The sequence below is a fragment of the Sciurus carolinensis genome, chromosome 4, assembly GCF_902686445.1.
Source record: "Sciurus carolinensis chromosome 4, mSciCar1.2, whole genome shotgun sequence".
Lineage (NCBI taxonomy): Eukaryota > Metazoa > Chordata > Mammalia > Rodentia > Sciuridae > Sciurus > Sciurus carolinensis.
Genome location: NC_062216.1, coordinates 86,940,737 through 86,967,207, shown reverse-complemented (window position 1 = coordinate 86,967,207; position 26,471 = coordinate 86,940,737). Strand labels below are relative to the sequence as shown.

General features: G+C 38.8%; 1 protein-coding gene and 1 pseudogene across 1 annotated transcript; both read left to right on the top strand.

Moving 5' to 3' along the window:
- Positions 1-7,471: 7,471 nt before the first annotated feature.
- On the top strand, positions 7,472-8,406 carry LOC124982824 (DCN1-like protein 2; annotated as a pseudogene).
- A 4,415-nt stretch (positions 8,407-12,821) lies between these two features.
- On the top strand, positions 12,822-13,920 carry LOC124983512 (RNA-binding protein Raly-like). The gene has a single exon (XM_047550848.1). The coding sequence runs from the start codon at positions 12,931-12,933 to the stop codon at positions 13,741-13,743; it is 813 nt and encodes a 270-aa protein (XP_047406804.1). The 5' UTR covers positions 12,822-12,930; the 3' UTR covers positions 13,744-13,920.
- Positions 13,921-26,471: the final 12,551 nt, after the last annotated feature.

Genomic DNA, 26,471 nt, shown 5'->3' with positions numbered 1-26,471 from the left:
AGAAACCTAATACACCAATTATGTTACTTTTAAAAATTTAATCAAAGTTGCATGATCTAGATTTTTCTGATATAGTCTTTGCAATAGACAAGATATGATGGAAAATTCACAAAATCAAACCACAGAACCTAAACAACATTGGTTCTGAAGTGGCTTCTGTTTCATAAATTACCTTAAAGCTGAATTATGAAAATATCATTTTTAATGAATCCTTTAAAGGTTCTTGTGTTTTACTCATTTGTGTATTCATTTTTATTTATTCATTTCCCCTATTCAGCAAGCATTTAAACCAAGTGTGTTTGTTTTGTTTTCTACATAACTTTGCAAATAATGCCACTGGAAAAATAAATAAATAAATATAAAATCAGTTAACAAGGTTCACACTAGATCCACATTCTAGAACTGAAGGTAAAAGAGTCAGAATGAGCAAGGGGATGACAGTATTCTCTGCTGTGGTTGTTCAGCTCCATCAGGCAGATCAGACAAGAGCAGAAAGAAACCAACGATGCTTGCAATGAGACATTTTTAAATGCTTTACTATTCGCATCAGACCCTTTGCTAGGCATGACACATGGTTGAGTAAGATGCAGTCCTTGCCCTGAGGTCCTCTCAGATATTTATTGGAGACCTAAAACATTTGTTGTATCCACAAAACGGATTCCTTTTAATCTTCTGAATTATTTCATAGCAATTTGGTACTTATTGTCTATTTTTAAAATACATGGAAAAACTTGTAAGAGTCAGAAGTAAATCATTATTCGTTTTGTTCCCAAATTAGTTCTTTTTTAATTTGTTCTTTTTAGTTATACACGACAGTAGAATATATTTTGACATATTATACATAGATGGAGTACAACTTCCCATTCTTGTGGTTGTACATGATGTGGAGTTTCACAGTGGTCTATTCATAAATGAACATAGAAAGTAATGTCTGATTCATTCTACTATCTTTCCTAGTCCCATCCCCCTCCTTTCCCTCCATTCCCCTTTGTCTAATCCAAGATACTTCCCTTCTTCCCTACCCCCAACCCCCAGCATTGTGAGTTAGAATCTGCATATCTGAGAGCACATTTGGCCTTGGTTTGGGAGGACTGGCTTATTTCACTTACCATGAGAGTTTCCAGTTCCATTCATTTACCTACAAATGCCATAATTTCATTTCTCTTTATGGTGGAGTAGTATTCCTTTGTGTATATATACCACATTTCCTTTATCCATACATCTGTTGAAGGGCACCTAGGTTGATTCCATAGCTTAGCTATTGTGAATTGAGCTGCTATAAACATTGATGTGCCTGCTTCACTACAGTAGGCTGATTTTAAGCCCTTTCGGTATATACTGAAGAGTGGGATATCTGGGTCAAATGGTGGTTGCATTCCAAGTTTTCTGAGGAATCTCCATACTGCTTTAGGGAGTGGTTACACCAATTCACAGTCCCATCAACAATGTATGAGTGAATCTTTTTCCCACATCCTTGCCAACATTTATTGTTACTTATATTCTTGATAATTGCCATTCTGACTGGGGCGAGATGAAATCTCAGTGTAGTTTTAATTTGCATTTCTCTAACTGCTAGATTCGTTGAACATTTTTTCACATATTTGTTGACTGATCATATTTCTTCTGTGAAGTGCCTTTTCAGTTTCTTTGCCCATTTATTGATTGGGTTATCAAATTAGTTCTTAATATTGCTATTTATCTCCCACTAAATTTAATTCTATGTAATATAGTTTAAGCTTCAAATTATTTTATTTATATTATTATGTATATATATTAAATTTAATACTTTAAATCCTCTGACCAAAAAACTGTCAAAATTTTTTGAATTGAGTTATTGTAGTTTTTTTTAATATTGCTCAATGAAAATAAATGACAAATTAGATATGTTTTTAAATCTCAAAATTAAATTCTATTGGAAAGCATCTCTTATTCCAATAGGTGGTAGTTTTTTGTTTGTTTGTTTGTTTTGTAGTGCTGGGGATTGAACCCAGTGCCTTGTACATGTGACGCAAGCACTCTACCAACTGAGCTACATCCCCCACCCTAGGTGGTGGTTTCTAAAAGATGAGTTCATATACCTGTGAATGTAAATGTCTTACAGTTAGAAAAGACAGGATTCAGAATCAATTTTATTCCTGTTCTTTATTTTTATTCATGTAATCACTGAGACATTTGTTCACATAGGCATTGGTAACAGAAGCACTTTTGGGAGAGCAATTCCAAGACTTTCAAGTGAGTTAGATGATAAGACTCATGTAGATCAACTACTAAACGATTTGAGCAGGAGTTCCTTCATTTTGTTTGTTAGTTTGTTTGCTTTTTAAAGCAAAGAACTAGAAACTGCCATATCTTGCAAAAGGATTTGTCCTCTAGTTACAAGAGTCACCTAATTTGTGAAGAACAACTCCAGCAAGCCTAATGTTCCTCTGTTGGTCAGTTGAATTTCATACCCTGGGACAATATACTAATTGAGGAGTGTGAGAAGAAAGGAGGAGGTTGTGAATGAGGAGGGTAGGATAAAGCTTATACTCTCTCACTGCAGTCACAAGTTCTTCATGAATTACAGCAGAAAGTCCACTTGGAAGTTGAGGAGCACAATACTGATTACCTACCTTGTCAGTGATGGGAAAGTCCCTGGCCGACCTCTGGAGGCTTCCAGGGGTACAGAGAGTCAAGTGGGAATTCCAGTTCTCCAGACACTGTGGTGCACGAGAAGCTCACAGTTAAACAACTGATGTTTCCAAGACAATCAAAATTATGCTTCGTAATTTTAGGAAACTATATTCTAAAGATAATGATGCACTCAATAATATACAGTTCATGTGTTTCCATTTCCATCAAAAGAAAGTTTGGTATTGATCAGACTTCTTTAAAGAATTTTTATACTGCTGGACACCATGGTACATGCCTGTAATTCCAGTGACTCTGGAGGCTGATGCAGGAGGATTGCAAGTTCAAGACCAGCCTCAGCAAATTAGCAAGACCCTAGTTAACTTAATAAGATCCTATTTTGAAATATATAAAATTAAATTAAAAGGACTGGGGTTGTAATTCAGTGGTAAAGTGCCCCTGAATTCAATCTCCAGTTTGAAGAATAAGTTTCTTTTATACTCATTTTTCTCAGGAAGAGGGAGTCATGTTTTACAAAGAGTAAACTCTATTTCATATTTGATTTTCAAAATTTCCTAGATATTTCAGAAAAGCCATAGAAATCTAACAGACTTTAATATTAGTCAAATGAGTTCAAACACTAATATCATTTCTGGAGATAAAACAAGATAAGAAGACAAAACACACTAATCAAGAACATGTATTTGGCATGTTTTCTAAAAAAAGCATAGTGCTCTAAAAGATTATTTTTCCCTGGTTAAAAAATATTGGTTTTTTTTTGCTTTTGGGGGTTTTGTTGGTTGGTTTGCTTGTTTTTATTGTATGTATACATACATGTATTTGACTGTGTTTCATATTTCTAATACGGGCATTCAAGTCTTTGAAAAATACTTTTGCTCCTTTCAATAAAGCTTTCCACATTGGTAGTGAGTTTAAAGAGCTAAATTTAGTGATAGCCAAGAACTAAGTATTAACACCTTCTCTGTGTATGGTGTCAATAACACTTGGTGACATAGGAGATAAAAGCATGAACCCTTCAAGGAGTGTACACTCTGAGCAGGAGAGAAACACACTCAAAACCACTATAAGCCACACAGGGACACAAGGATATGTGTAAGGGTATGTGGAGGCTTTCTAAGGGATATGGTGACACTGGTTTTAGAAAGATCAATGCCTAGAAAATGAAAAACATCTTAATGAGAATTTTCATTGCTATCTGGTCATCTTTCATTATGTTAAACCATTCATTCATTTAGTAAAGATTTCCTTGAGAGCCTACTATAAACCTAGCATAATACTGCACAGTACAGCAATTATGTGTAGTATGATTGAGTGATAAAGTGATTGCTGCCCTCAAAATACTCAGTCATTTATACAAATAAATACAGTGCAATGCTATAAGCATTATAAATATAAGAGATTTCCATTTCTAAAATGAAATTTCTAAAAGTTTTTGTTTTCATTTTTCATTAGCAAAATTCTTAAAACAAGCCAATGAAGCAGGAGATGGTCATGCTTGGGATTTGTTTTGAAGGGAAAAGCTGACTGCATTTACTAATAGGCTGGATGTTGGATATGAGAAAAGAACAGGTAATAGAATCTCTGAACTCTAAGAGTGTAAAGAACTGGAAAAAATCAAGGTACTGTTTTGTGATACAGTATATCAGCTAACATTTGCTTCATAAAAGATCATCCCAAAGCTTAGTGACTTAAAAGTGCTTTATTTATCACAATTGTGTGGATTGGAAGTTTCATTTATATTTAGCTAGACGGTTGCTCTGTGGCTCTCTTAGATCTCTCCAAGTCAGTTGATGGTTAGGATGGAGTTGGATGACACAGGGCAGCCTTCCCCACATGTCTGATGATTGGCAGTCTGGTGGGTGGGGAACCTTGGTCCTACTCTATCTTCCCTCTCCAGCAGGCTAGGTCAGGTTTAATCACAAAGCAGCAGTTTTCCAAGATAGCAAGACTAGATGCTGTAGGGCCTCCTGGGGTCTCTATTCAGAACTTGCCCAAGGTTATTTCTGCCACATGCTGTTAATCAAAATAAATGACCAGGCCAGTCCAGATTCAAGGGGTGGGTAAATAGACTGCATCTCTTGATGGAAAGAGCTGCAAATAATCTGTGACTATTTTTAGTCTACCATTAAAATGGGAAAGACAGCATACATAATCCATTCTTTTTGAGAGTTAGTTTATAAAGAAAAGTTTGTGCTTCAATGGAAAATTGTGCATTGTTTAGAGCATACTGTTCTAGGCTATCTGATTCTAATTCTGTGGGGTTAGTTTACATTCTGTGTCCTATACATAACTGATGACAATACAGAATTATTCTTTTTTGTGGACATTAACAATGACTTCTGCCCCTCATAGAATCTAATGACTCTTCTAAAAGTGGAAGAAGCCACTTTTGCTTTGATTTGCACATGGATTAAAATATCTTTCATCTGTAAATTGTCTGTTCTCTGTATTCTTTTTATCTATTTTAATATCTTAAAGTTAGTTGTAATAGGTGACAAAATTTATCATTTTAACCATTTTAAGTGTATATTTCTGTAGAGTTAAGTACATTCATACTATGATGCAACCATCACCACTTCCCATAGCCAGAATTTTTTCACCTTCAAAACTGAACTTCTGTGCACATTGAAAAATAAATTCCTACTCGTCTCCCCTATAGCCATAATAACCACCATTCTTCTACCTATCACTATGAATTTCAGTAGACTGAGAATCTTATGTAAATATAATCAAAAAGTATTTGTGTTTTGTGATTGGCTTATTTCCCTTAGCATAATGTTCTCAGTGTTCATCCATGTAGCACATGTCAGAACTTTTTCCTTTTTAAGGCTGAATTATATCTGTGTATCTATTATTGTGGTTTAGACCTATGGTGTTTCCCCAAAGCTCATGTGTGAGAAAATGCAAGAAAGTTTAGAAGTGAAATGATTGGGTTATGAGAGCCTTAACCCAATCAGTACATTAATCCATTTGAATGGATTAATTGGGTGGTATCTGTAGGCAGGTGTGGTTGGAGGAGGTAGGTCTCTGAGGATGTGCCTTTGGGGCATCTATATATTGTCCCTTGTGATCAGATTCCTCTTTCTGCTTCCTGGTGGCATGTCCTGAGCTACTTTCCTCCACTACACCCTTTTTCCTTAGTATTTTGCATCATGTTGGGTCCAGAGCAGTGGAGTGGGCCATATATGGACTGAGACCTCTGAAACCATGAGGCCCAAATAAACTTTTATCCTCTATGCTGTCCTTGTTAGATTTTTGGTCACGAAGTCTAAAAAACTGACTGAAACATCTCTATTTCTATCTCTACCTATATGTAGATATCTATATGTAGATATAGTTTTATAGATACATATAAAATCATATTTTGTTTATCCATTCATCCATCAGTAGACACTTCCATCTTTTGGCTCCTGTGGATAATGCTGTCATGAGCACAGGTAAACAAAATCTTCTCAAGACCCTGCTTTTGACTCTTTCTTATGAACTCAGAAATAGAATTGGTGGATAATACAGGAATTCTGTTGCTGATTTTTGCATGGAACTGCCACACTATCCTCCACTGTAACTGTGTTTTTTTACATCCACGCCAACAGTATAAAAGGGTGCCAATTTCTCCACATCCTTACCAACACTTGTTTTCTGGCTTGTTTATATCATTGCTGTTATTGTTATGGGTACCTATCCTAATGGGTGTGAGATGGTTGGATTCTTCTTTATGTGTAATAACTTACTGATTTTCACATTAATAATAAGTAAAAATCTTTAACATTTGTTCATCATATCTGCAGGAGAGTCATACTTTTACCCTTTTTGAAAATTATCTTTCAATAACCTTTAAAATAGAACAAGTGGTCTAGAGGAGGTTTTCCAAAAGTAAGATATGTTTATTTGCTAATAAATATGATGCTAAAAAATATGATTGCAGAGGAGAAATTTATGATGAGGGGGGTGATAGTAAAAATGAAGTTCTTAAATGAAGACAATCTTGTTTAGATAGTGTCAGAATCATATACAATTTATTCACTGTAACTGGAAGAAAATCAGAATATTAATATAAAAATTACAGGTAGATTCTTCAACTTGGTCTTAGAAGCAGGGGGAAGGTAACTTCTAAATTTCTCTGTTCATTTTCAAATCATTATGACTTAGCCCCTAACTATTCATTGTAACTACTTAATAAATATGTCTTATTGCAAAAATAATCCTATTCTACAAGAAAGAGCACAGTAGTAAAGAGTCACTCTGTCTAACATATAAGTACACAATATTCACCTAGTTCAACTGATGGTCTATCTTAAAATGCTTTTAAAGAACCCGTGTAAATGATTTTAAAAGCACACTCTACTGAATTTCCCTATCTACCTCTTTAGCAATCAGAGGTATAAACAGAACCTTGTAGCAGTGCCGATCTGTTTGCAGCATGACACCTCTTTGACTGATAGAGAACAGCCCAACTAATGAGAGGGAGCTAAATAGAGATATTGTTTACTGGGCTCTGACAACTTATTCTTGGCAAGCAGGTGAACTCTATCTAAGATATAGGGAATTAAAAAAAAAAAATGATGCTTGGAGTTGGATAAATAGAATGGGGTGGGGAGAATATGATTTAAAACAAAATCAAACAACTAACTCACAGAGCTTACCAGTCTTTATGTGTAGTGCTCAGGATGTATCTTGAGACTTTATGTAAAAAGAAGACCCAGAAGAAGCCTAATTGATGGCTGAATGACAATGTCATGGTGGAAGAGAAGGCCAGGCATGTGTTCATCAGCATAAACAGCACATGGCAGGGGGGACTATGTAGCTTCCCACAAGGAGCATCGGACCCCAGCCAACGCCAATGCTGAGTGACCAGATAACAAAAGCCACACAGACTCCAAAGGTAGGAAAACCTCAAAAGAGTCTGCTTCAATTTAATTCAACATCGATTAGAATTTCTTACATTTGAAAAACACTGCAGCAAAAAAAGGGAACAAGAACAATAAAATGAATTTTCTGCTGTCTCCCTATTTTTGATGTACTTATTAACTTCTTCTTAGTCTAGAACTTGAACAAAGATAAAGAACTTGGCACCAGCGCTAGCGAGCATGATCTGCAGGATGGAGACAGAATCAGGATTGATGGGATTCAGCAGTTCTGTGATGATCTGAGGCTGGACCTGCCAGCATCAGCATGCTGGTCATAGCATGGAAGTTCAGGGCTGCCACTAAGTGTGAATTCAGCAGGAAGGAATTCATGGACAGCATGACAGAGCTTGGGTGTGACAGAACTGAGAAGCTGAAAGTCCTCCTGCCCAGGCTGGAGCAAGAGCTGCAGGCCTCTGTGAAGTTCAAGGACTTCTACCAGTTTACCTTTACCTTTGCTAAAAGCCCTGGGCAGAAGGGCCTAGGTTCAGCTCCATTTCCCAATGGGAGAGCTTGTCATCATTAAGATGTGGTCCCCACTTAGAGTTCTTCCTAAGTGGTAAGGATGTAGGCTTATGAGCAGGACGAGATAATCATCTTAGCCTTACCCTGCGGGTCCCTAGATTTAGAAATGGCTGTTGCATATATAGTGTTATCGGGAAGGTTTAAATTTTTAGATCTTTGGAACACATTCCTGCTAGAACATCACAAAAGATCAATTCCAAGGGACACTTGGAATCTTCTGCTAGATTTTGGAAACATGATTGCAGATGATATGTCTAACTACAAAGAAGAAGGGGCGTGGCCTGTCCTTATCGATGACTTTGTGGAGAATGCTCGGCCTGTGCTCACCAGTGGAAAATGCAGCTGAAGGTGGAGTGAAGTCCGCAGCCAACTCCTGTCCCGCAGGCACGCCGGGTGGTGCTGTGTGCCTCCCTGCCAGCCTCAGGCGCTGCCCTCCCCTCCCGGAGCTGGAATGCCACCCTCCTCTGCTCAGAGCTGCAGTGGCTGGTGCGGGCTCCATGGGGCAGCTCCCCAGAGGACAGCTGCTGCTTTAGGAGTCAGCAAGCTTGCTGTAGCTGCTGCTTTAGGAGAGTCCTGTCTGATGCTTGTTCAGGTGAACACCAGCAGTCACCGAGTTGTATCACAGTCACATTGTAATCACACGTGAAAAGCAGTCTCTGTCCTGGGGAGGATGCAGTTTTGTGCAAGTCAGAACAGTCTCAGTGCCGGAATTCAGGTTTATCCTGGCCTAAGGGTCATCTAGGAATCCAGTGCTGCCCCTCCTGGTAGTTTTGCTGTCTATCTTGCTTAGATGTTCATTTTCTCTGGAGTTTTATCTGAAAACCATTTTATATTTAAGACCCCATTGCAGTCTGCAGTGATGGCCTGTGTGGTGTGACTCCAGCCAGATTAAACTGTGTCAAGCCCATGGGCCTGTTGTACCTCTAATAATGTTATTTCACCTTCCTGGGAAGTTTCATACTTTTAATATATTTTATTTTAAAAGAAAAAAAAGATAAAGAACTTGCTTATTATTATTTAAGTATGTGCCATGGGAAAAAGCAATAACATTTAAACTAACATTTAAATTAAGCATTAAGATTACTTCCAATTGCCTTCTCACAGCTGAGACCTGAACTGTGACCACAGATACCTCCTCTTACAACACACCTCATCACTTTTTTTTTTTTTTTCAGTGTGTTGGGGGCGATATCGGGGATTGAATTTAGGGGCATTCAATCACTGAGCCACATCCCTAGTCTATTTTGTATTTTATTTAGGGACAGGGTCTTACTGCGTTGCTTAGCACCTCACCATTGCTGAGGTTGGCTTTGAACTCCCAATTCTCCTGCCTCAGCCTCCTGAAACACTGGGATTACAGGCCTGCGACACCATGCCAGCACCCAGTCACTTTTTAATCTGAATTTGCTATTCTGAATCTGTTTGTTCCTGGTCCTCTTTATTTCCATTGGTTTCCTTTTTTTATTTCTTCTATGCCTATCATGATGTGTTTGCTAGAGATTTATGGATTCCTCTGCTGTGCTACCATGCTGCACACTATTTTAAAGATTATACTGCCATGTCTGGCTCCTGTTCTACTATGTCCCTTTTCTCCTGAACTTTTCAGTTCCTCCTCCATGGTCTTTGCTTCCCCCAACTCCCCAACCTTTTCTCTTTTCTCTCCCCTCTCTCTCCTCTTTCATTCTCCCTCTCTCCGTCTTCTTCTCCGTTCTCCTCCCTCCCATCCCCCTCCCTCTCCTCCACGGACTTCCTTAAGTCCACATGCTTTTGGCGCCTGGCAGGCTGCTCCAGGAGCTGCATTTCACTGAGGATTTGCTCCTGCCTTCCCTTTTAGTCCTCTACGGTGCTTCTTCACCACGGTCTTCTCCAACTGTGCTTGCCTCTGCTCCTCTCCGTCAGGAGATGCTGTGATTTAGTCTGGAAAAGACTCACTCCGTGAAAGGGTGCCTGCGGTAGGATCCTCTGCCCGGAACAGGGGCCACACTCTCACCCTGTGAAATATCCGGTTTACGGCAAGAACTAGTAACAGCATTTGTCACAAAAGTTTTGGGGCTTTTGTATTTTCTTACAAAGCCCTTGTGATGACTCATATCGGAAGGTTGATATATGAGATGTCAGACTGTTTTTACTTTTGACCTTTTATGTTTTCTTTCCCACCCTGTCACTGTCACACTAATGACTGTTAGAGGAGGCTCTTGAAAATAAGGACAAGAGCCAGAGGATCACAAATCTCCAAATGAGCAAATATTGCACATATTTGAAAAAATTATATTGAGTTAGTTTGTAAATGTTTGAGCATTATGAAAATCTCCAGAGGGGGAAAAGGGATAACCTTTGACCATCAGAATGAGATACTCTGTTCATGATGTCACTTTCCACTTATTATAACTTAGAAACATTAACACTTTCCTCTCTAGGTTACTTTTACCAAGGAACGACCACAAATTTACCTATGAATGAAACAGATTATAAACACTATATATCATAACATCAAATTTAAAACTTAAACAGGAAAAACATTGTCATACTCATTTTTAAAGATGTCAGAAAAAAAATTCTGTTTCTATTTTTGCTTCGCTTTGAAAATCATCCTTGCTAACAAAGGAATACATTTGTTAATTTATATGTCTTTGACCTGGAAAATTGACTGTAGAAACTTTGTAATAACTAATAACAGTTAGCTACTAATTACTAAGACCTTAACTATCTCCACTTTCTCTGATTCAGTAATTCAAATTGGCCATAATAACGAGATGGCCTGGAACAAGTGTCAGTTGCCCTCCCATTATGCATTATCCTCACCATCGAAAAGTATCTACCATTCATTGATGTTTAGTGCTGGATGCTTTTGAGACATATTTCACAATTCTCATAACACTTTTATCAAGCAGGTATTATCATTCCCATATCCATGGAAAACTGAAGCTTAACTGGAGTAAGAAATTTGCCTAAAACCTGGTAAGAGGTGGAGCCAGGATTTAAAATGGGGCACATCTGCTTGCAAATTTGGTAACATTATGGTGCTCCCATGACAGAATTTGAGGGCAAAACTCCTTAAGTGGTTCAAAGTCAACAGCTCACAGGAAATTGTCAGAAGCATGTAGGCTTAAAAATTGTGATTTTTTTCCCCCACAGGGCACAGTGGCACACACCTATAATCCCAGCAGCATGTTGAGGCTGAGGCAGGAGGATGGAGAATTCGAAGTCAGTCTCAGCAATGGCAAGGTGCTAAGTAACTCAGAAAACCCTATCTCTAAATAAAATACAAAATGGGGCTGGGGAATGTGGCTCAGTGACCTAGTACCCCTGAGTTCAATCCTCAGTATAAATAAATAAATAAATAAATAAATAAATAAACTGTGATTTTTAAAATCAAGAATGTAAAATTATTGTTTAAGTTTATCTGGATGATCAGCAAAGCAAGAAAAATGCTTCTTTTAATTTGAAGTTATGATAATAGAACATTTTAGAGTTTACAAAGAATTTCCATTTGAGTCTAACGTAAGTAAGAGAGCAAGCCAAACATTGTTATTCTCATTTTACAGAAAAGGAAGCCATGTCTCAGAGAGGCAGGGTAGTTTGGCCAATGTGACACAGTTAGGAGACAGTGGAATAAAAGCTGGACTCTGGGTCTCTACAGTTCTGGTTACATGCTCTTTCCACTACATGTTAAGAAGTTTTCATGTTTATGAACCATGAGAGGAAGCTCCCTGGACTTTGCTCCATGATTGCTTAAACAAAACAAAACAAAACAAAAAAGGCCACCATAAATCAATTTCACATATCCACTGAGAACCTCATTCATTAAGTTTGGCACAGTGGTACTGAGAGGAATTGTCAGAAAATTATTCCATTTCATGCAATGCGACACAATGTGACTACAAAAGCTACAAAATAAGAAAGAGGACAAGGAATTCATAAGTAATGAAAATACAAAAACCATTTACAAGGTTTGAACTAGACAGTGCCTAAGCATTCTCAGGAGTCCCCTCTCATATGCCAACTTCTTTGATACAAATTATCTTCTAGAATAATCTATATATCCCAAACATTTCTTGGTAGGTGTCATAAATCAAATTCATTAAAACTAATATGTATGCTGAGTTTTCCAAAATTCTAATGCATTTTTTACATTGGCAAAGTAAGTTGTGTAGTTCAGGATATGATTAATGTAACGTAAAGTTTAAATAGACAATGAGTAATAATTGAAATTCACACATGAGAGGAAGATAACTAGTCTTACAAAGATAGCTCACACCTAAAATTAGCAGGGCTTGTTTTATTTTGTTTTGCCTGGATACTGATTTGAAACTTTCCAGTTATTTGTAGTTAATTTTACTTATATTTTCAATCATATATCTCATACTGAACAATTGATTAAAGCCAGGAGGCACAAGAAATATTTAAACAGAATGGAAAGCATAAAGAAAAATATAAAAATAGTAATAATTCTTCAAAAGGAAAGAAATGAATTAATTTGTTGTTGACACAACAAAGTACTCTTGTTATAGAAGAATATAAGAGCATTTCTAATTATTGAGATAAAAGAGAAAAAAAGATTCTGGGAGAAGTATGTTTGATGAGGATGCTTGGGTGAAATCCTATCTGCTATATGATATAGTCACTTTCGGTGACTCAACAAAAGTAAATCACGCTAAGTGAAATAAGCCAGTCCCCAAAAACCAAAGGCCAAATGTTTTCTCTGATAAGTGAATGATGATACATAATGGGGGTGTGGTTAAGAGAATATTGGAGCTTTCCAAAGCCAGACTCAGAGAGTGAGGACTGTTCCCAAAGGCAGTTGCTGCTAACCCTGTAACCCAAAGGAGGAAATAGTTGGCTAAACCCAGCCTCAGTACTGGTGGCCATCATGTCCTTGAAGATTCAGACAAGCAATGTAACCAACAAGAATGACCCTAAGTCCATCAACTCTCGGGTCTTCATTGGAAACCTCAACACAGTTGTGGTTAAGAAGTCTGATGTGGAGACTATCTTCTCCACTTATGGCCGTGTGGCCAGCTGTTCGGTGCACAAGGGCTATGCCTTTGTCCAGTATGCCAATGAGCACCATGCCCGGGCAGCTGTGCTGGGAGAGAATGGGAGGGTACTGGTTGGGCAGACCCTGGATATCAACATGGCTGGAGAACCTAAGCCCAACAGACCCAAAGGGCTAAAGAGAGCAACATCTACCATATACAGGCTTTTTGACTACCATGGCCGCCTGTCACCTGTGCCAGTACCCAGGGCAGTCCCTGTGAAGCAACCCCGGGTCACAGTCCCTTTGGTTCGTCATGTCAAAACTACCATACCTGCCAAGCTCTTTGCTCGCTCTACAGTCATCACCACCAGCTCAACCGAGATCAAGTTAAAGAGCAGTGAGCTGCAGACCATCAAGACAGAGCTGACGCAGATCAAGTCCAACATCGATGCCCTATCGGGCTGCTTGGAGCAAATTGCTGAGGAGCAAAAGGCCAATCCAGATGGCAAGAAGAACGGCAGCAGTGGTGGCGGTGGTGGTGGTGGCAGTAGCAGTGGCAATAGTGGCAGCAGCAGCCAACCACCAGCCCCCCAAGAGGACCCAGTTTCTGAGGCAGGCACGCCCCAGGGAGAAACCCAGACTCGAGGTGATGGTGATGAGGAGGGCCTGCTGACACCTAGCGAGGAAGAACTGGAGCACAGCTAGGACACAGATGCGGAGGATGGGGTCTTGCAGTAAGCAGCCTGACAGGAGCAGCCGCCACCAACAGAAGGGCATCAGTGTCCCAGACCTCAAGCTGGGCACCCACCCCTGGATGCCAGCCTGTAGTGGGTGCCAGAGAAAAGCTGGCAGCAGGCACTCCTCCGCCACCCCCACATCCCAGCCAGTGCCACATCCTCTGCAGGTGGAGTTCCCAGTCTTCCCGCTCCCCATGCACCTTCCCTGTCTGCACTGCCCAGGCTAGAGGGCAGCGCACAGGGGGTTCCCTACACTCTGCCTCCTCTCCCCAGGACAAGCCCAGGCTTGGGTTTTTCTATAGTTTTGGAGGGGTGGGCAGTACAAGGAGGGGACCCTGACAATAAAAAGATTGGATCTAAACCTAAAAAAAGAGAGAAATATTGGAGGAAACTTGGATTGTGTAGAGGGATTGTGACGGGGGAAGGGTTGGGAGAAGAAAAGATGGTGGACTGAGACAGACATCATTACCCTATGTACATGTATGATTACACAAATGGTGTGAATCCACATCGTGTACAATCATAGAAACGAAAAGTTGTACCCCATTTGTGTACAATGAATCAAAATGCAGTCTTTAAAAATAAAAATAAATAAAATTTTTAGAAGAATAAAAAAGTAAAAGCATCACAGTAGGTTTAAGGTGACAAGCTCTTGTGTGGATGCTGCTAGAAGTTAACCAAAAGCTGAAGCAGAATCAGCCCAGGAAGGCAAGGAAACAGCATATAGGAAGAACACATTAAAAATTTCACAGTACCTCGAGAAAATTCTGGGGGTCAGTGCATCCCAGTTTGAGAATCACTGCTCTATATTGCAGTTTTGTGCAGAAACAAAAACAAAAACCCAATAATAATGACATTTTCAAGCTATATATCCCAGGAGAGGTATGGTACATTTGTCAGCATGTGCCTTTGTGTGTCCTGCACAGGTGCCACCCAGGAATTTAGGTTCAGCATTTTTCTAAGATGTTCTAGAAGTCACATCAGCCCCTAGGCAGAGATAATCTGCACCAAGGGCTGTTGAAGACTGAAGCTGAGAGCTCATTGATAGTGGAGTTTGTGTGTATACGCACTGTATTTGGGTGTTGAAGAGGGTACTAGAGCACTTTCCAAAGAGAAGATAGAAGACTGAAGAGAATTTGTTTCAGGCAGCTAACTAAATGCTTCAGTGGTTGCAGTTGGGTTGAGTAGGTTTAGAGCTTCTTAAATGACTTACTTATATTTCCACTGTTACTCAAGAAAACATATAAATCATTCATCTTGACCTTACACAAAAAAATCTGCCTATTAAAAAAAGAAAACAAGAAGAAGATTAAAATGAAAATAACACTTAAAAAACATTTTTTTTTTTTAATTATAAGCTACTTTATACCAGGAACTCACCTCTGGTATTTTACTTCATCAAAAGTTTTCATATGATTCTTTTTTCCAACTCCCACATGCTGATGGTATCTTTTTCTGCAGGTCTAAATTCTGGTACCTTCACTTCAATATTGCTCTACATCAAGAACAATTACAAGTTTTATAAAATATTTAAAATTTTAGGAGAAAATAGATAAATAGTACTATTAGCCAAATACCTGGCATTTGCTTTCATTTGATCGTTGCTTTCAAGGATAAAGAACCCTGCTGATAATGACTGTTTTCCCAGTTGTGAGGGAGAATCATGTCAGCCCTCCCTGAGCACCACATGACCATTTAATCTATACCTACTCAGAGTTTCCCACGCTGTTTATGATAGTTCAAGAGGAATAGAGTCAAGTTTTAAGTTATTAAACAGTAAGGAGATATATTTCTAACCCCTCTATGAATTTATTTACTTATTTATTTGTGGTGCTGGGAATCCAATCAGTGCCTTGTGCATGTTAGGCAACTGCTCCACCATTGAGTTACACCCCATCCTGGAAATTACTTTAGATTCTCTCTCCCTTCTTTATCTATAAGTACATATAGAGTACTTTATTAATTTTACTCTATAAAAATCAGTTACATATAATTCCCTATAATAATTCAATCCCTATCACTTCCATAGTCTTTAAAATATCAAAACACTTCCCATCCCATGTTCACCTATTAAGATGCTATAGGAAATGACAAAAAAATATGGAATTAAAAATTGCAGTGTAATAGCTAATATACCATCTCCCTCTACTGGATAAAATTAAAAGCTTTCTCTAACATATGGGCCTAAAGTTGTGCTTTAAAAAGTGTCAAGTGACATGGGAACCTAAGTCAAACAACTCAACATCCTACCCTCATCCCTAATTTTGTCATGGAAGGATGTCACATGAGTTGTCAATTTGACTCCCATTGCTGCAAAACTACTCTCTTCTAGGCCATGTCAAGTGCAGTATATAAAGTAACAAAAAAATCATTTTATCTTGAATATCATAATATCTGACTACAATTATTCAGATCGGATTTAAAGCGGAAGTTTTTTTTTTAAAAAGAGGAGATCTGAAACTACTCTAACAAAAGAACAGGTATCATCTTTACTTCAGAGTCAGGACTTCTAAAATCTTTATTCAAATCATTGGATAAGGAATTTAGGTTCAGGTATCCAAATACAGTCCTTTTTTTTTTTTTTTTAATTTTTTACAGACTGCATTTTGATTCATTGTACACAAATTGGCTACATCATTTCGTTTCTATGGTTGTGCACGATGCAGATTCACGCCATTCGTGTGAATGTTACACAGGGTAACAATGTCTGTCTCATTCCACCATCCTTTACATCTTAAGACAGACACTGGACCCTTACTGCCCAGGGTTAATTTTAGGATAAAATAATGTAATGTATAAAGTTTCTGTTTGACTAATATACTGAAGGTTTTTAATTAGATGATTCAAAAAGATCGAATTTATTCATTTACATGGTAAAATGTAGAGCAAAGTTCTAGATTCAAACCCTGAATGAGCCTGAGGAAGCACGCAACCTTGACCAGTTACCCAGTCTATTTTAGCTTCCATCTTCTCATCTCTAAAGCACAGGTAATCAACACACTTACTGCCCAGGGTTATTTTTAGGATAAAATAATGTAATGTATAAAGTGTTTACCAAAGTGCTTTAAGTGCCAAAGTGTTTGTCAAAGTGCCAATATAACAAATAATATACTGTACAAAAAGTGTTTATCAAAGTGCCTTGTACAAAGGAAATGCTTAATAACTATGCTAGCTATTTTAACATAACACTAAATGTGAGTTTAATGCAGTTTCAATTATGGTGAGTTTAGTGGCAAATATAAGTTATGAGTTTTAGAAAACTATTAGTGTGTTTAAAGGACAATTTCACATTGGTTCTCTTTCAATACTTTTACGTAAAATTATTGAGATAATCATGCATTTATCCTGTTTAATATGCTCCTTGATAACCAAAACCAGCATTAAAACTAGAGATCTTAAGCAGAAAAGACTGAAAGGATCTGAAGAGGACTGTAGATACTATTTCATACAATCCCCACATTTTCCCACCTATTAAAAATCTAGCACCTTGAGAGAGGAAATGACCTCTCACAAGAAGAGGGTAAGGGTCTGGTCACCAGATAAAACAAACATGGAACAAAAGCTGAGACCCCCAAATCCTGCCCAGTACCCTTCTCAACCCTTAAATTTTCTCCTGATAGCAGGATTTTCTTGTCATGGTCATTTTTTTCAACATATGTAATGTAATGTACAAAGCTGCTCTCCCCGCCCTTTCCTATGCAACCATTTTCCCCGCCTCCCAACCACTTGTCAATCTGTGAACATCCTAGCTAGCTATTGGTTCATCAGTCAGCTTGTAAGTATCCTTCTCCGTTATTGGTCCCCTGTTAGCCCGGCGGAATTCAACTGCTTCACGGTAGCTACCCTGCCATCTTTTTCTCATGTTTCTCTCTCTCCTACTCATTTTCTCTATCCTCCTCACTCTTCCACTCTCTCTAGCACATGCCCTTTCTCGTTCCCTTTCTTTTCCTCTCATTTTCTCTCTTACCCTGCAGGGAGACACTTTTGTTTGCTTAATAAACTCCTTTATGTGATTTTCCCATGTTCAGCGTGGTTTTCGTGGGATTCCTTACATGTAACACATAGAATACATGATGCAGATTACAATGGGACCAAAATGGGACTATGCACCAGTGTGTTTAGTCTCTGGAAACAGATACCATAGAAATAAATTTCAGTGGTTTAAATTATATGGAATTCATTACACTGTTTCTCTTCAAATTATTTTCATATTATCTCATTTCTTTTTTAAATCAACCCCATGAGGTAGGAGGGACATACTAACTGCTTTTTTAAAAATATATATATTTTAGTTGTTGATAGACGTTTATTTTATTTACTTATTTATATGTGGTGCTGAGAATTGAACCCAGTGCCTCACGCATGCTAGGCAAGTGCTCTTCCACTGAGCTACAGCCCCAGCCCCATACTAACTGAATCTTAAGACAAAACTGAGACCAAGAGAAGTACATTTTCATAGCACATAGCACATAGCACATAGCACATATTACATTTTCATGGGCAAAATGAAAATCAGTCCCTGAGATTCAGGTCAAAAGTTTTTTCCATTCTTTTTCACATTATGATTGTGTTTAAGGTCATGAAATTGATACCCTCTGCCTACCGTTCATAACTGTTTAAAACATTAATAAGCAAATGTATATTTTGAGGTATAGAAGATGAAATATGCATCCTCGGGTGGACATTATCAACAGTTTGACCTCAGAGAAAAGGTCATAGTCATTGTTAATTTTAAATCAAGTTAAAATATAAATTGACAAAACGTTTGTTTTCTACGAAACATTCTTCAAAGTAAATCTAAGGTTATAATCACATAAGAATAGAAAGATTTAAAATGAGTCATTTAATAAAATATCAGTTATCCTTTGAGACCCCCCCAAAAAAAAATCTTTCATATTGAAATGCAACTTACAGAAGATGTCCCACGGGTAAATTCTAAGGTTTTGAGTTGAATTTTTAAAATGACCTTCATTTTGAAGTGTCTCTTTAAAGATATCCTAAAGTGTTGATAAATAGAATAAAACAAATCCTTCCAACTGTACTTTAACACCAGGGTAGGTTCCATTGATGTAAAGCATTATCACTACCCACCCTGGGTAGATAATGCCTTTCTCAAGGCACCAGGGCAATAAAGATTTGCCTACACCATGCTGTCAGGATCGTAAATCCTCTCTGAGAAAAGCAGTTTACCTCTTTGCCATGAGTGTTGCTAGGATTAGGAGCAATCAAGGGAGTCCTCGGTGGAGGGCACCTGCAGGCTTGGTGCTTGCAGCCCTTGCTGGAGCCCTGGGCAGGGATGAAGCAAAGGCTTCTTCCTGGGGGGCTGATGCTGTGCCTGGAATTTGTTCAAAGGCCAGTGACGTTATCTTGGCAGGGAGGGGAAAGGTGACTGGGTTGTGAGAATTGTCAGACTAGTTAGGCTCCAGTTCTAGGTTTTTGGGAACATGTTAAAAAGGACATGGCATCTTAAAATTGGATGGATTGGAATTTGAATTCCTATTCCTCAATTTATTTACCACCAGTCCAACTTTAAGCAAGTAAGTTTCTTTCTCCATTTAAGTCCATTTAACAGGAGAGTTGTCTTTTCAGATCCATTTACTCATCTGTAAAATGAGACAGTGCCTCTTAGGGTTGCTATGGATTAGAGATAATATAGGTAAAGCCCTTAGAGTAGCCTGGAGGATGATAAGCCCTGTTTAAATGTTGGCTATTTCTATGTATTATTACCTCTGTGAGCCTCAGTTTCTTCATCTGGGAAATGGGGATAACAGAGCATTCTCATTCACATATAGTTATTCTGAGAGATTGTGAAAATTGAATATTTATAAAGGAAGACAGTATTGTTGTAACTGTTACTTTTGTTATTTTTCTCTGTGCATGTTAGTTATTTGTGTCTGACTACAGTATCAGACACTTTCATACTAACTGAAAACATGGAGCTAGATCATTCTCCAGTTGTAGGATGACAACTTAATAAGAGAAGTCTAGAATTTAACCTCAGGGTAGACTATGTAGCGGAAGATATTCTTCTCAAAGTAATGAATCATTGATACTAACTTAGGTTTAAAATGACCTTCCCACAGGTGATAAAATAAGACTATCAAATTCAGAGTCAAAAGCTCATGCAGGTTACTTGGTTTTAAGATTCTAAGCATACTATATATCCCACAGGACAGTTTTTCTGTACATTCTGTATACCATGTTGCTGATAGCATTCATTCATGATCAATAGCTGACCAGAGTCCCAGTTAGACTTTCACCATGGTCTTTGTTAAGACCTGAAGACATTCTTTAAGTTGGACAAAGACAGTTGATGGGATGTGGTCTAAAAATTCGCTGATCATTTTGCAACTTGGGAGTGGCGCATATATTACCAGAGGTACCAATAATGATGTGTTCTAGGGGCAAAACTGAGCTTACATTGCAGGACTCAGACTACAGGGAGGTAAGTGAGGTATTGACTTGGGTCCTTGGCTACAGAAGAACTCAGTAACTAAGATAAATAACATTGTAGCACCATGTTTTAAAAAACATCAAAACTAATGCAAAACAATTCATCATAAGCAAAATATCAAAATCTTAATAAAGTAGTGAAAAAGTTTCCTATGACTGCTATAGGAAATTATATTTACTGGCATATGGTACACAATTTTATTCTCACAGTTGTGTATACTAATGAGATATGTATCTCACTGGACCAAAGAAAATAAGATGTGGGTAGGGCTGCCTTCCTCCTGTAGGCTCTGGGGGAGAATCGTCACCCCCAGTATCCCAGGTTCTAGGGATACTTGTTATTTCTCTGAGCACACCCCTAACCCCGTCTCTACCTTCAAAGCCAGCAAGAGTGGGTTAATCTTTCTTATGCAGAATCATTCTGACCTCCTGACTATCTCTCCCACTTTTAAGGACTTCTTATGATTACATTGGACTCACTCAGATAATCCGATATAATCTCCCCATATAAATCTTTTACTTAATCACATCTGCAAAGTCTGTTTTGTCATGCAAGGTAATATACACACAGGTTCCGGGGATTGGTCTTTATGTCCTTTGAAACCATTATTCTGCCCAACCCTGTACACCTGGGACCACAAAACCCCCTTCACTTAATCCTAGCCCTGCTGCAGTGTTAATTGACAAATCAAGAGCATGCTAGTCCTGAGTTTTCCGGGTTGGTAGTACTCTATTCAAAATACCATTACAAAATCTAGAGGTGTCACCAGGAAAAGCTATTCTGAATATGACCCAGAAATATACAAGAACTCTGGAAATTATATAAGCACAATAAATAATTGCTTTATGTGCAAAGGCAAAAGTGTTTCAGTATTGGGAAGCTATTGAACAGTTAAGACTCATCTCTAAAGCATCAGTGACATATTCTGTTATTCTAATTTTACTCCATGATTTTTATTTTGCTCTTATTTTAAGTACTGTGAAAGTTCCATTTGAAAGAGGATCTTTTCATATATGTACCTGGGAAAATTATGTCAGATTCATTCCATGGTCTTTCCTTTTCCTATCCTGGCCCCCTTCCCTCCATTCCTTATTCTCTAATCCGCATTGCTATTCTTCCCCTTGCTAGCCACCCACCCCCCATGGTGGAGAAAACATTTGATCTCTGGTTTTTTGGGAAACCTACTTCACTTAGCACAATAGTCTCCAGCTTCATTTATTTGCTGGCAAATGTCTTGAACAGTGAATCCCACCATCATGTACATGCATAAGAATGGTACTCTAACTAGAATCGGATATATTCCATGCTTGTATAATTATACCAAAATGGATTCTGCTGTCAAGTATATCTAAAAAGAACCAATAAATTTAAAAAAGAAAAAGAGAAAAAAGAAAGATCTTTTGTTTTCTGCATATGAGAGACATCCTGTCAAATTTTAGCTCGGTGGGCTAGGGTTGTGGCTCAGTGGCAGGGCTTGCCTAGCATGTGTGAGGCACTGGGTTTGATTCTCAACACCACATATAAATAAATAAATAAAAATAAAGGTCCATCCGAATGATCTTGCTGATAAGCGGATGAGGACATATAATGGGGGATGGGAGGGGTTAGCGTTAGGGTTAGGGCTAGGGTTAGGTTTAGGGTTAGGGATAAGGAGGGTGGTAAGAATGGAGGAAGGAAGGACTGTATAGAGGGAAAAGAGGGGTGGGAGGGATGGGGGGGAAGGGAAAAAATTACAGAATGAATCAAACAACATTGCCCTATGTAAATTTATGATTACACAAATGGTATGCCTTGACTCCATGTACAAATAGAGAAACAACATGTATCCCATTTGTTTACAGTAATAAAAAAAATAAAAAATAAAGGTCCATCAACACTAAAAAAAATATTTTAAAAAAATTTTTAAATTAATATATATATTTTTAACTGGGTTCAAGTACTGTGCCTTCCTTCCAAAGGGCAGTGGGTGCTCTAGGTTTACTTTCTGCTCATACTAAGTGAGGATTTGTGTTATTGTGCCTGCCAATTGTGAGCACATAGGTACCTTTTCTAGACCTTATTTTGGGTTGTTCCATTTTGATATTCCCACGTGTTTGTGAGTTCCTGAATGCAGGGACTGTCTTATTTATCACACAGTTTTGCAAATATGATAGCACTGAATTATTTCAAAATAACACAGGGAGTAAATGAAGTACAGTACCATTTTCTTTTACAGTGTTCCATACTGGTGGTGTGACTTGCTCAAAGTCACCTAAGCTATGAGTGTATCTCTTTTATGTTCCAAAGTCCCTGCCCTATCCACCCACCCCGCCCCACTTCTTATCTTGCAAATGCACATCAAGAGCATCACTTGGAAGTCACAGAAGCACGTGAATATCCAAACACAAGCATAAATCAGGAGACATCTCCATAGGCTCCAGTCAGTCTGCCTTTCCTTAGGATTATTTAAAGAGAATAAGAAACACTATTTAGGACACTGTTGTGTTCAAGAGAAATTCTTGCATGAAAAAGTCTGCTAGCAAAGCCAAAATCTATATTAGAAAATTAAAACTATATTAGAAAACTGAGCAGTCCAATTCTTGAAGATGTTTTAACTACACTATTTCTGATCAAAGCAAAGAAATTTCAGTTGCTATCAAAGCATTCAGGGAAACTGAGAGAAATACATCTGCTTCATTAACAGTATCCTTGCCAATAGGGCCAATTAAATTAAGACGGTCTCCTTTCCCCTGACAGATTTGGTTCCAAACTCATTACGTAAGTTATACTCAGAAAATTTACTGTTAGGAGACCAATTATACTCATTAATATGAGACCCTTTTTTCTTTTCTTTTTTGCATTCTTTCTCTATAAAGGAAATTCCCCTTGTTGCCCTAAATTAATGGGCACATTTATTGGTACATAAAGAGCAGATTACTCCTATGCGTGCCTTAAGCCAAGGCAGCCAGTGCCAGCCACAGGATCCGCAGGTACAGCTTCCAGCATCCTCTCAGTGCTGGCTGCAGTCATCTCCTGGAGGACCACACATCACAGGCTCTCCCTGCAGAGCACTGCCAGCAGCCTGAAACTGCCGTATGGAGGTCAGGGAGAGACCGAGGGCCCTGGCCCTGCCACGTCAGAGACCACTCAAGGGTGTGCACACAGCTCCACAGGGCACGTGGGCATCTAGAGGAACAGTCCTCAGACATTTCACCCCTAGCCTCTTTTCTCTCGAGCCCAAACATTCCTTCTGTAATTGTTGCCTTCCCAGCTCAGGCCCTGAGAGCAAATTGGTCCAACATCATCATCACAATGAAGCCAGAATTAAGGACAGGTAGTTAGTGTAGAAATAGGGGATCTGTAGAAATAGGGGATCGGGTCAAATCAAGGAAACGAAGCCATGAAGTCATCTGCCTCTGGAAGTTGGAGATTGTTCCTGGAAGAATGGAATGTCAAGGATCTCCAGAGCCCATTGATTACCAAATTTACCTGCCTTTATCAAGGACTGCAAGCATGGAGCTGCTAATTAATGCCCCCTGGGCCCTTATCTGCCTGAATCACCTTGGCCCTCCCCCTGCCCATGGCTTCTCACTTTATGCAAAACCAGGCCTAGTCACAGAGGCAGGAAGGAGAGATAAGAGGGGAGAGAACCGGAGAACAAAAGAGACTCTAACCTATAAAAGATGTAGGGTGCCGCTCACTTCTTGGGACTTTAGAACATCAGCCATGGCCCCCTTCTTCCTGCCGGGAGAAGTCTGTATTATTACTACTTTCAAATAAAACCTGCTTAATATGCTTGCCTTGGCATGCTTCTCTAGTGTTCAATCTTCAACATTATAAGGAGCAGAACTCGTCACCGGTAAATGGCGGTATCATTAACAAACCAGCACATCCTATGTACCTGTACAGGACCAAGATAAGTTAACCTATTGCAGGTCTAGACTTTCTGAGAAATGTCTTTTCCAAGAGTACTAAGGTTATATATTTTTATTCAATACATACATTTTAGTAAATTGGTGTTTCTCAAATTTTGCTAAACAGCAGAGTCATTTTGAAAGCTAAAAATAGAGCTTCCCAGGCTTCCTTTTAAATCTAATGCATCAGAATCGCCAGGGAAGTGCCCAAGAAGCCAATTTTTTTATCAGGATGATGATGATTAGACAAGTCCTAGCACTTCTGAATTAGGCAAATCATTTTTGTTGTTTGTGTGTGTGTGTGTTCTGTTCTATGTGTGACTTCACACTGGCTCCTGTGGCTCCTGTAAAGATGAGAAGATGAGAAGACACATGGCTTATATCCTGGAAGGATTCGAAATTTAGTAAGAGAAATGAGACAAGAAAGTAATTCTACAATACACAAGAATATAAGAAATGTCATAAGAATAGATCCACCAAAGCAGATCCAAGAGTCTAGAGAAAGGAGAAATCAAATCAGATCATGGAAGAGAGTAAGAAAAAACTTTAAAGGTAATTTTTCACTGGAAATGGACAATAAAATAGTATAATCTTGATGAAAATCAGAAAAAACAAAGGCATGAAACCCTACTATAAGAATGAGAAACAGTGAGTAACAGTAGTTGGCTATGAAGCCAGAATTGGGGACAGGCAGTTAGTGTAGAAATGGGGGATCGGGTCAAATCGAGGAAATGAAGGCCATGAAAGCCATCTGCCTCTGGAAGTGGGAGACTGCCCCTGGGAGAATGGAATATCAAGTACCTGCAGAGCCCATTGATTAACAAATTTACCTGCCCTTGTCAGGGACTACAGACAAGGAGATGCTAATCAATGCCTACTGGGTCCTCGCCTTGCTGAATCACTTTGGCTCCCCCTGCCCCATCCGCTTCTCACTTTTTACATCTCACCTGCAAAACCAGGCCTAGTCACGTAGGCAGATAAGAGGGGAGAAAACTGGAGAACAAAAGAGACCTTAACCTATAAAAGATGTAGGGTGCGCTCACTTCTGGGGACTTTAGAACATCAGCCATAGCCCCCTTCTCCTTCCCAGGAGAAATCTGTAGTATCACTACTTTTAAATAAAACCTGATTAATATGCTTGCCGTGGCGTTCTTCTCTAGTGCTCAAACTTCAACATTAGAGGGAGCAGAGCTCATCACCGGTAAACGGCGGTATCAACTACAGCATAGGAAGGGGGCAGACCAAAGACTGGATATTTAAGCCAGAGCCCAATTGAGAGACCATTGAATGCTTGGCCATGTATATAATTTTGAAAGAGGTGAGATCAGTGAACTAAGACATGAAGTCAGTTAGTAATTAAATGCTAAGCAACACTTTTTAGAAATACAGATTTGGCAGCCTTGTTTACAATGGACTGAAGAAGTGAAGGGTTTGGAGGTGTTTGCATTGTTCCCTGTGAAGAGTAATGAGGTCATTGTGTCTGGGATGGAAATGAGAAGGGAATTATAGGAGGCACAGGCATTGCAGAGGCAACCTCCAGGGAACTTGATCTCTGATTTCATGTGAAACACTCAGGTGAAGGCAAAAGTGTGGTTTCATGCATGGCAGGAACAGGGAACTTCCAGGCTCATCAATATTGTGCTGTTTTCCTCAGCTTTTTTTTACTACTGTGACTTAAAGACCTGACAAGAACAATTAGATGATGAAAATTTTATTTTGTGGCTCATGGTTTCAGAAGTCTCAGTCCATAGATGACCAATTCCATTCCCTGGGACCTGAAGTGTGGCAGAACATCATGGCAGAAGTATGTGGCAGAGGAAAGCAGCTGGGGATGTGGCACCAGCAAGAAGAGAAAGAGAGAGAGAGAGAGAGAGAGAGAGAGAGAGAGAGAGAGAGAGAGAGAGAGAGAGATCCATTCACCTGGGACAAAATAAATACCCCAAAGGCACATCCCCAATGACCCACCTCCTCCAGTTACACCCTACCTGCCTATAGTTACACTCAGTTAAAATCCCTATCATGGAATTAATGCACTGATTAGGTTCAAGTTCTCATAATCCAATCATTTTACCTCTAAACTTCTGGCATTGTCTCAAACACGACCTTTTGAAGGACACCTTATATCTAAACCATAATGTGCTTAAGAATGGGGGAAGGAAAATGGTCTCCATTTAATGTCATATCAAAAAAAATATCCTGGGCTGGGGAGATAGCTCAGTCAGTAGAGTGCAAGCAAGAGGCCCTGGGTTTGATCCCCAGCACCACAAAAAAAAAAAAAAAAAAATCCTAAGAATAAAGCCTCTTTATTTTTTTCCATCTGGCTAATTTTCAAAAGTAAAAATAGGAAAT

What these genes read in the sequence shown, in the direction of transcription:
- LOC124983512 (XM_047550848.1), top strand. Translation starts at nt 12,931, where the DNA reads ATGTCCTTGAAGATTCAGACAAGCAATGTAACCAACAAGAATGACCCT.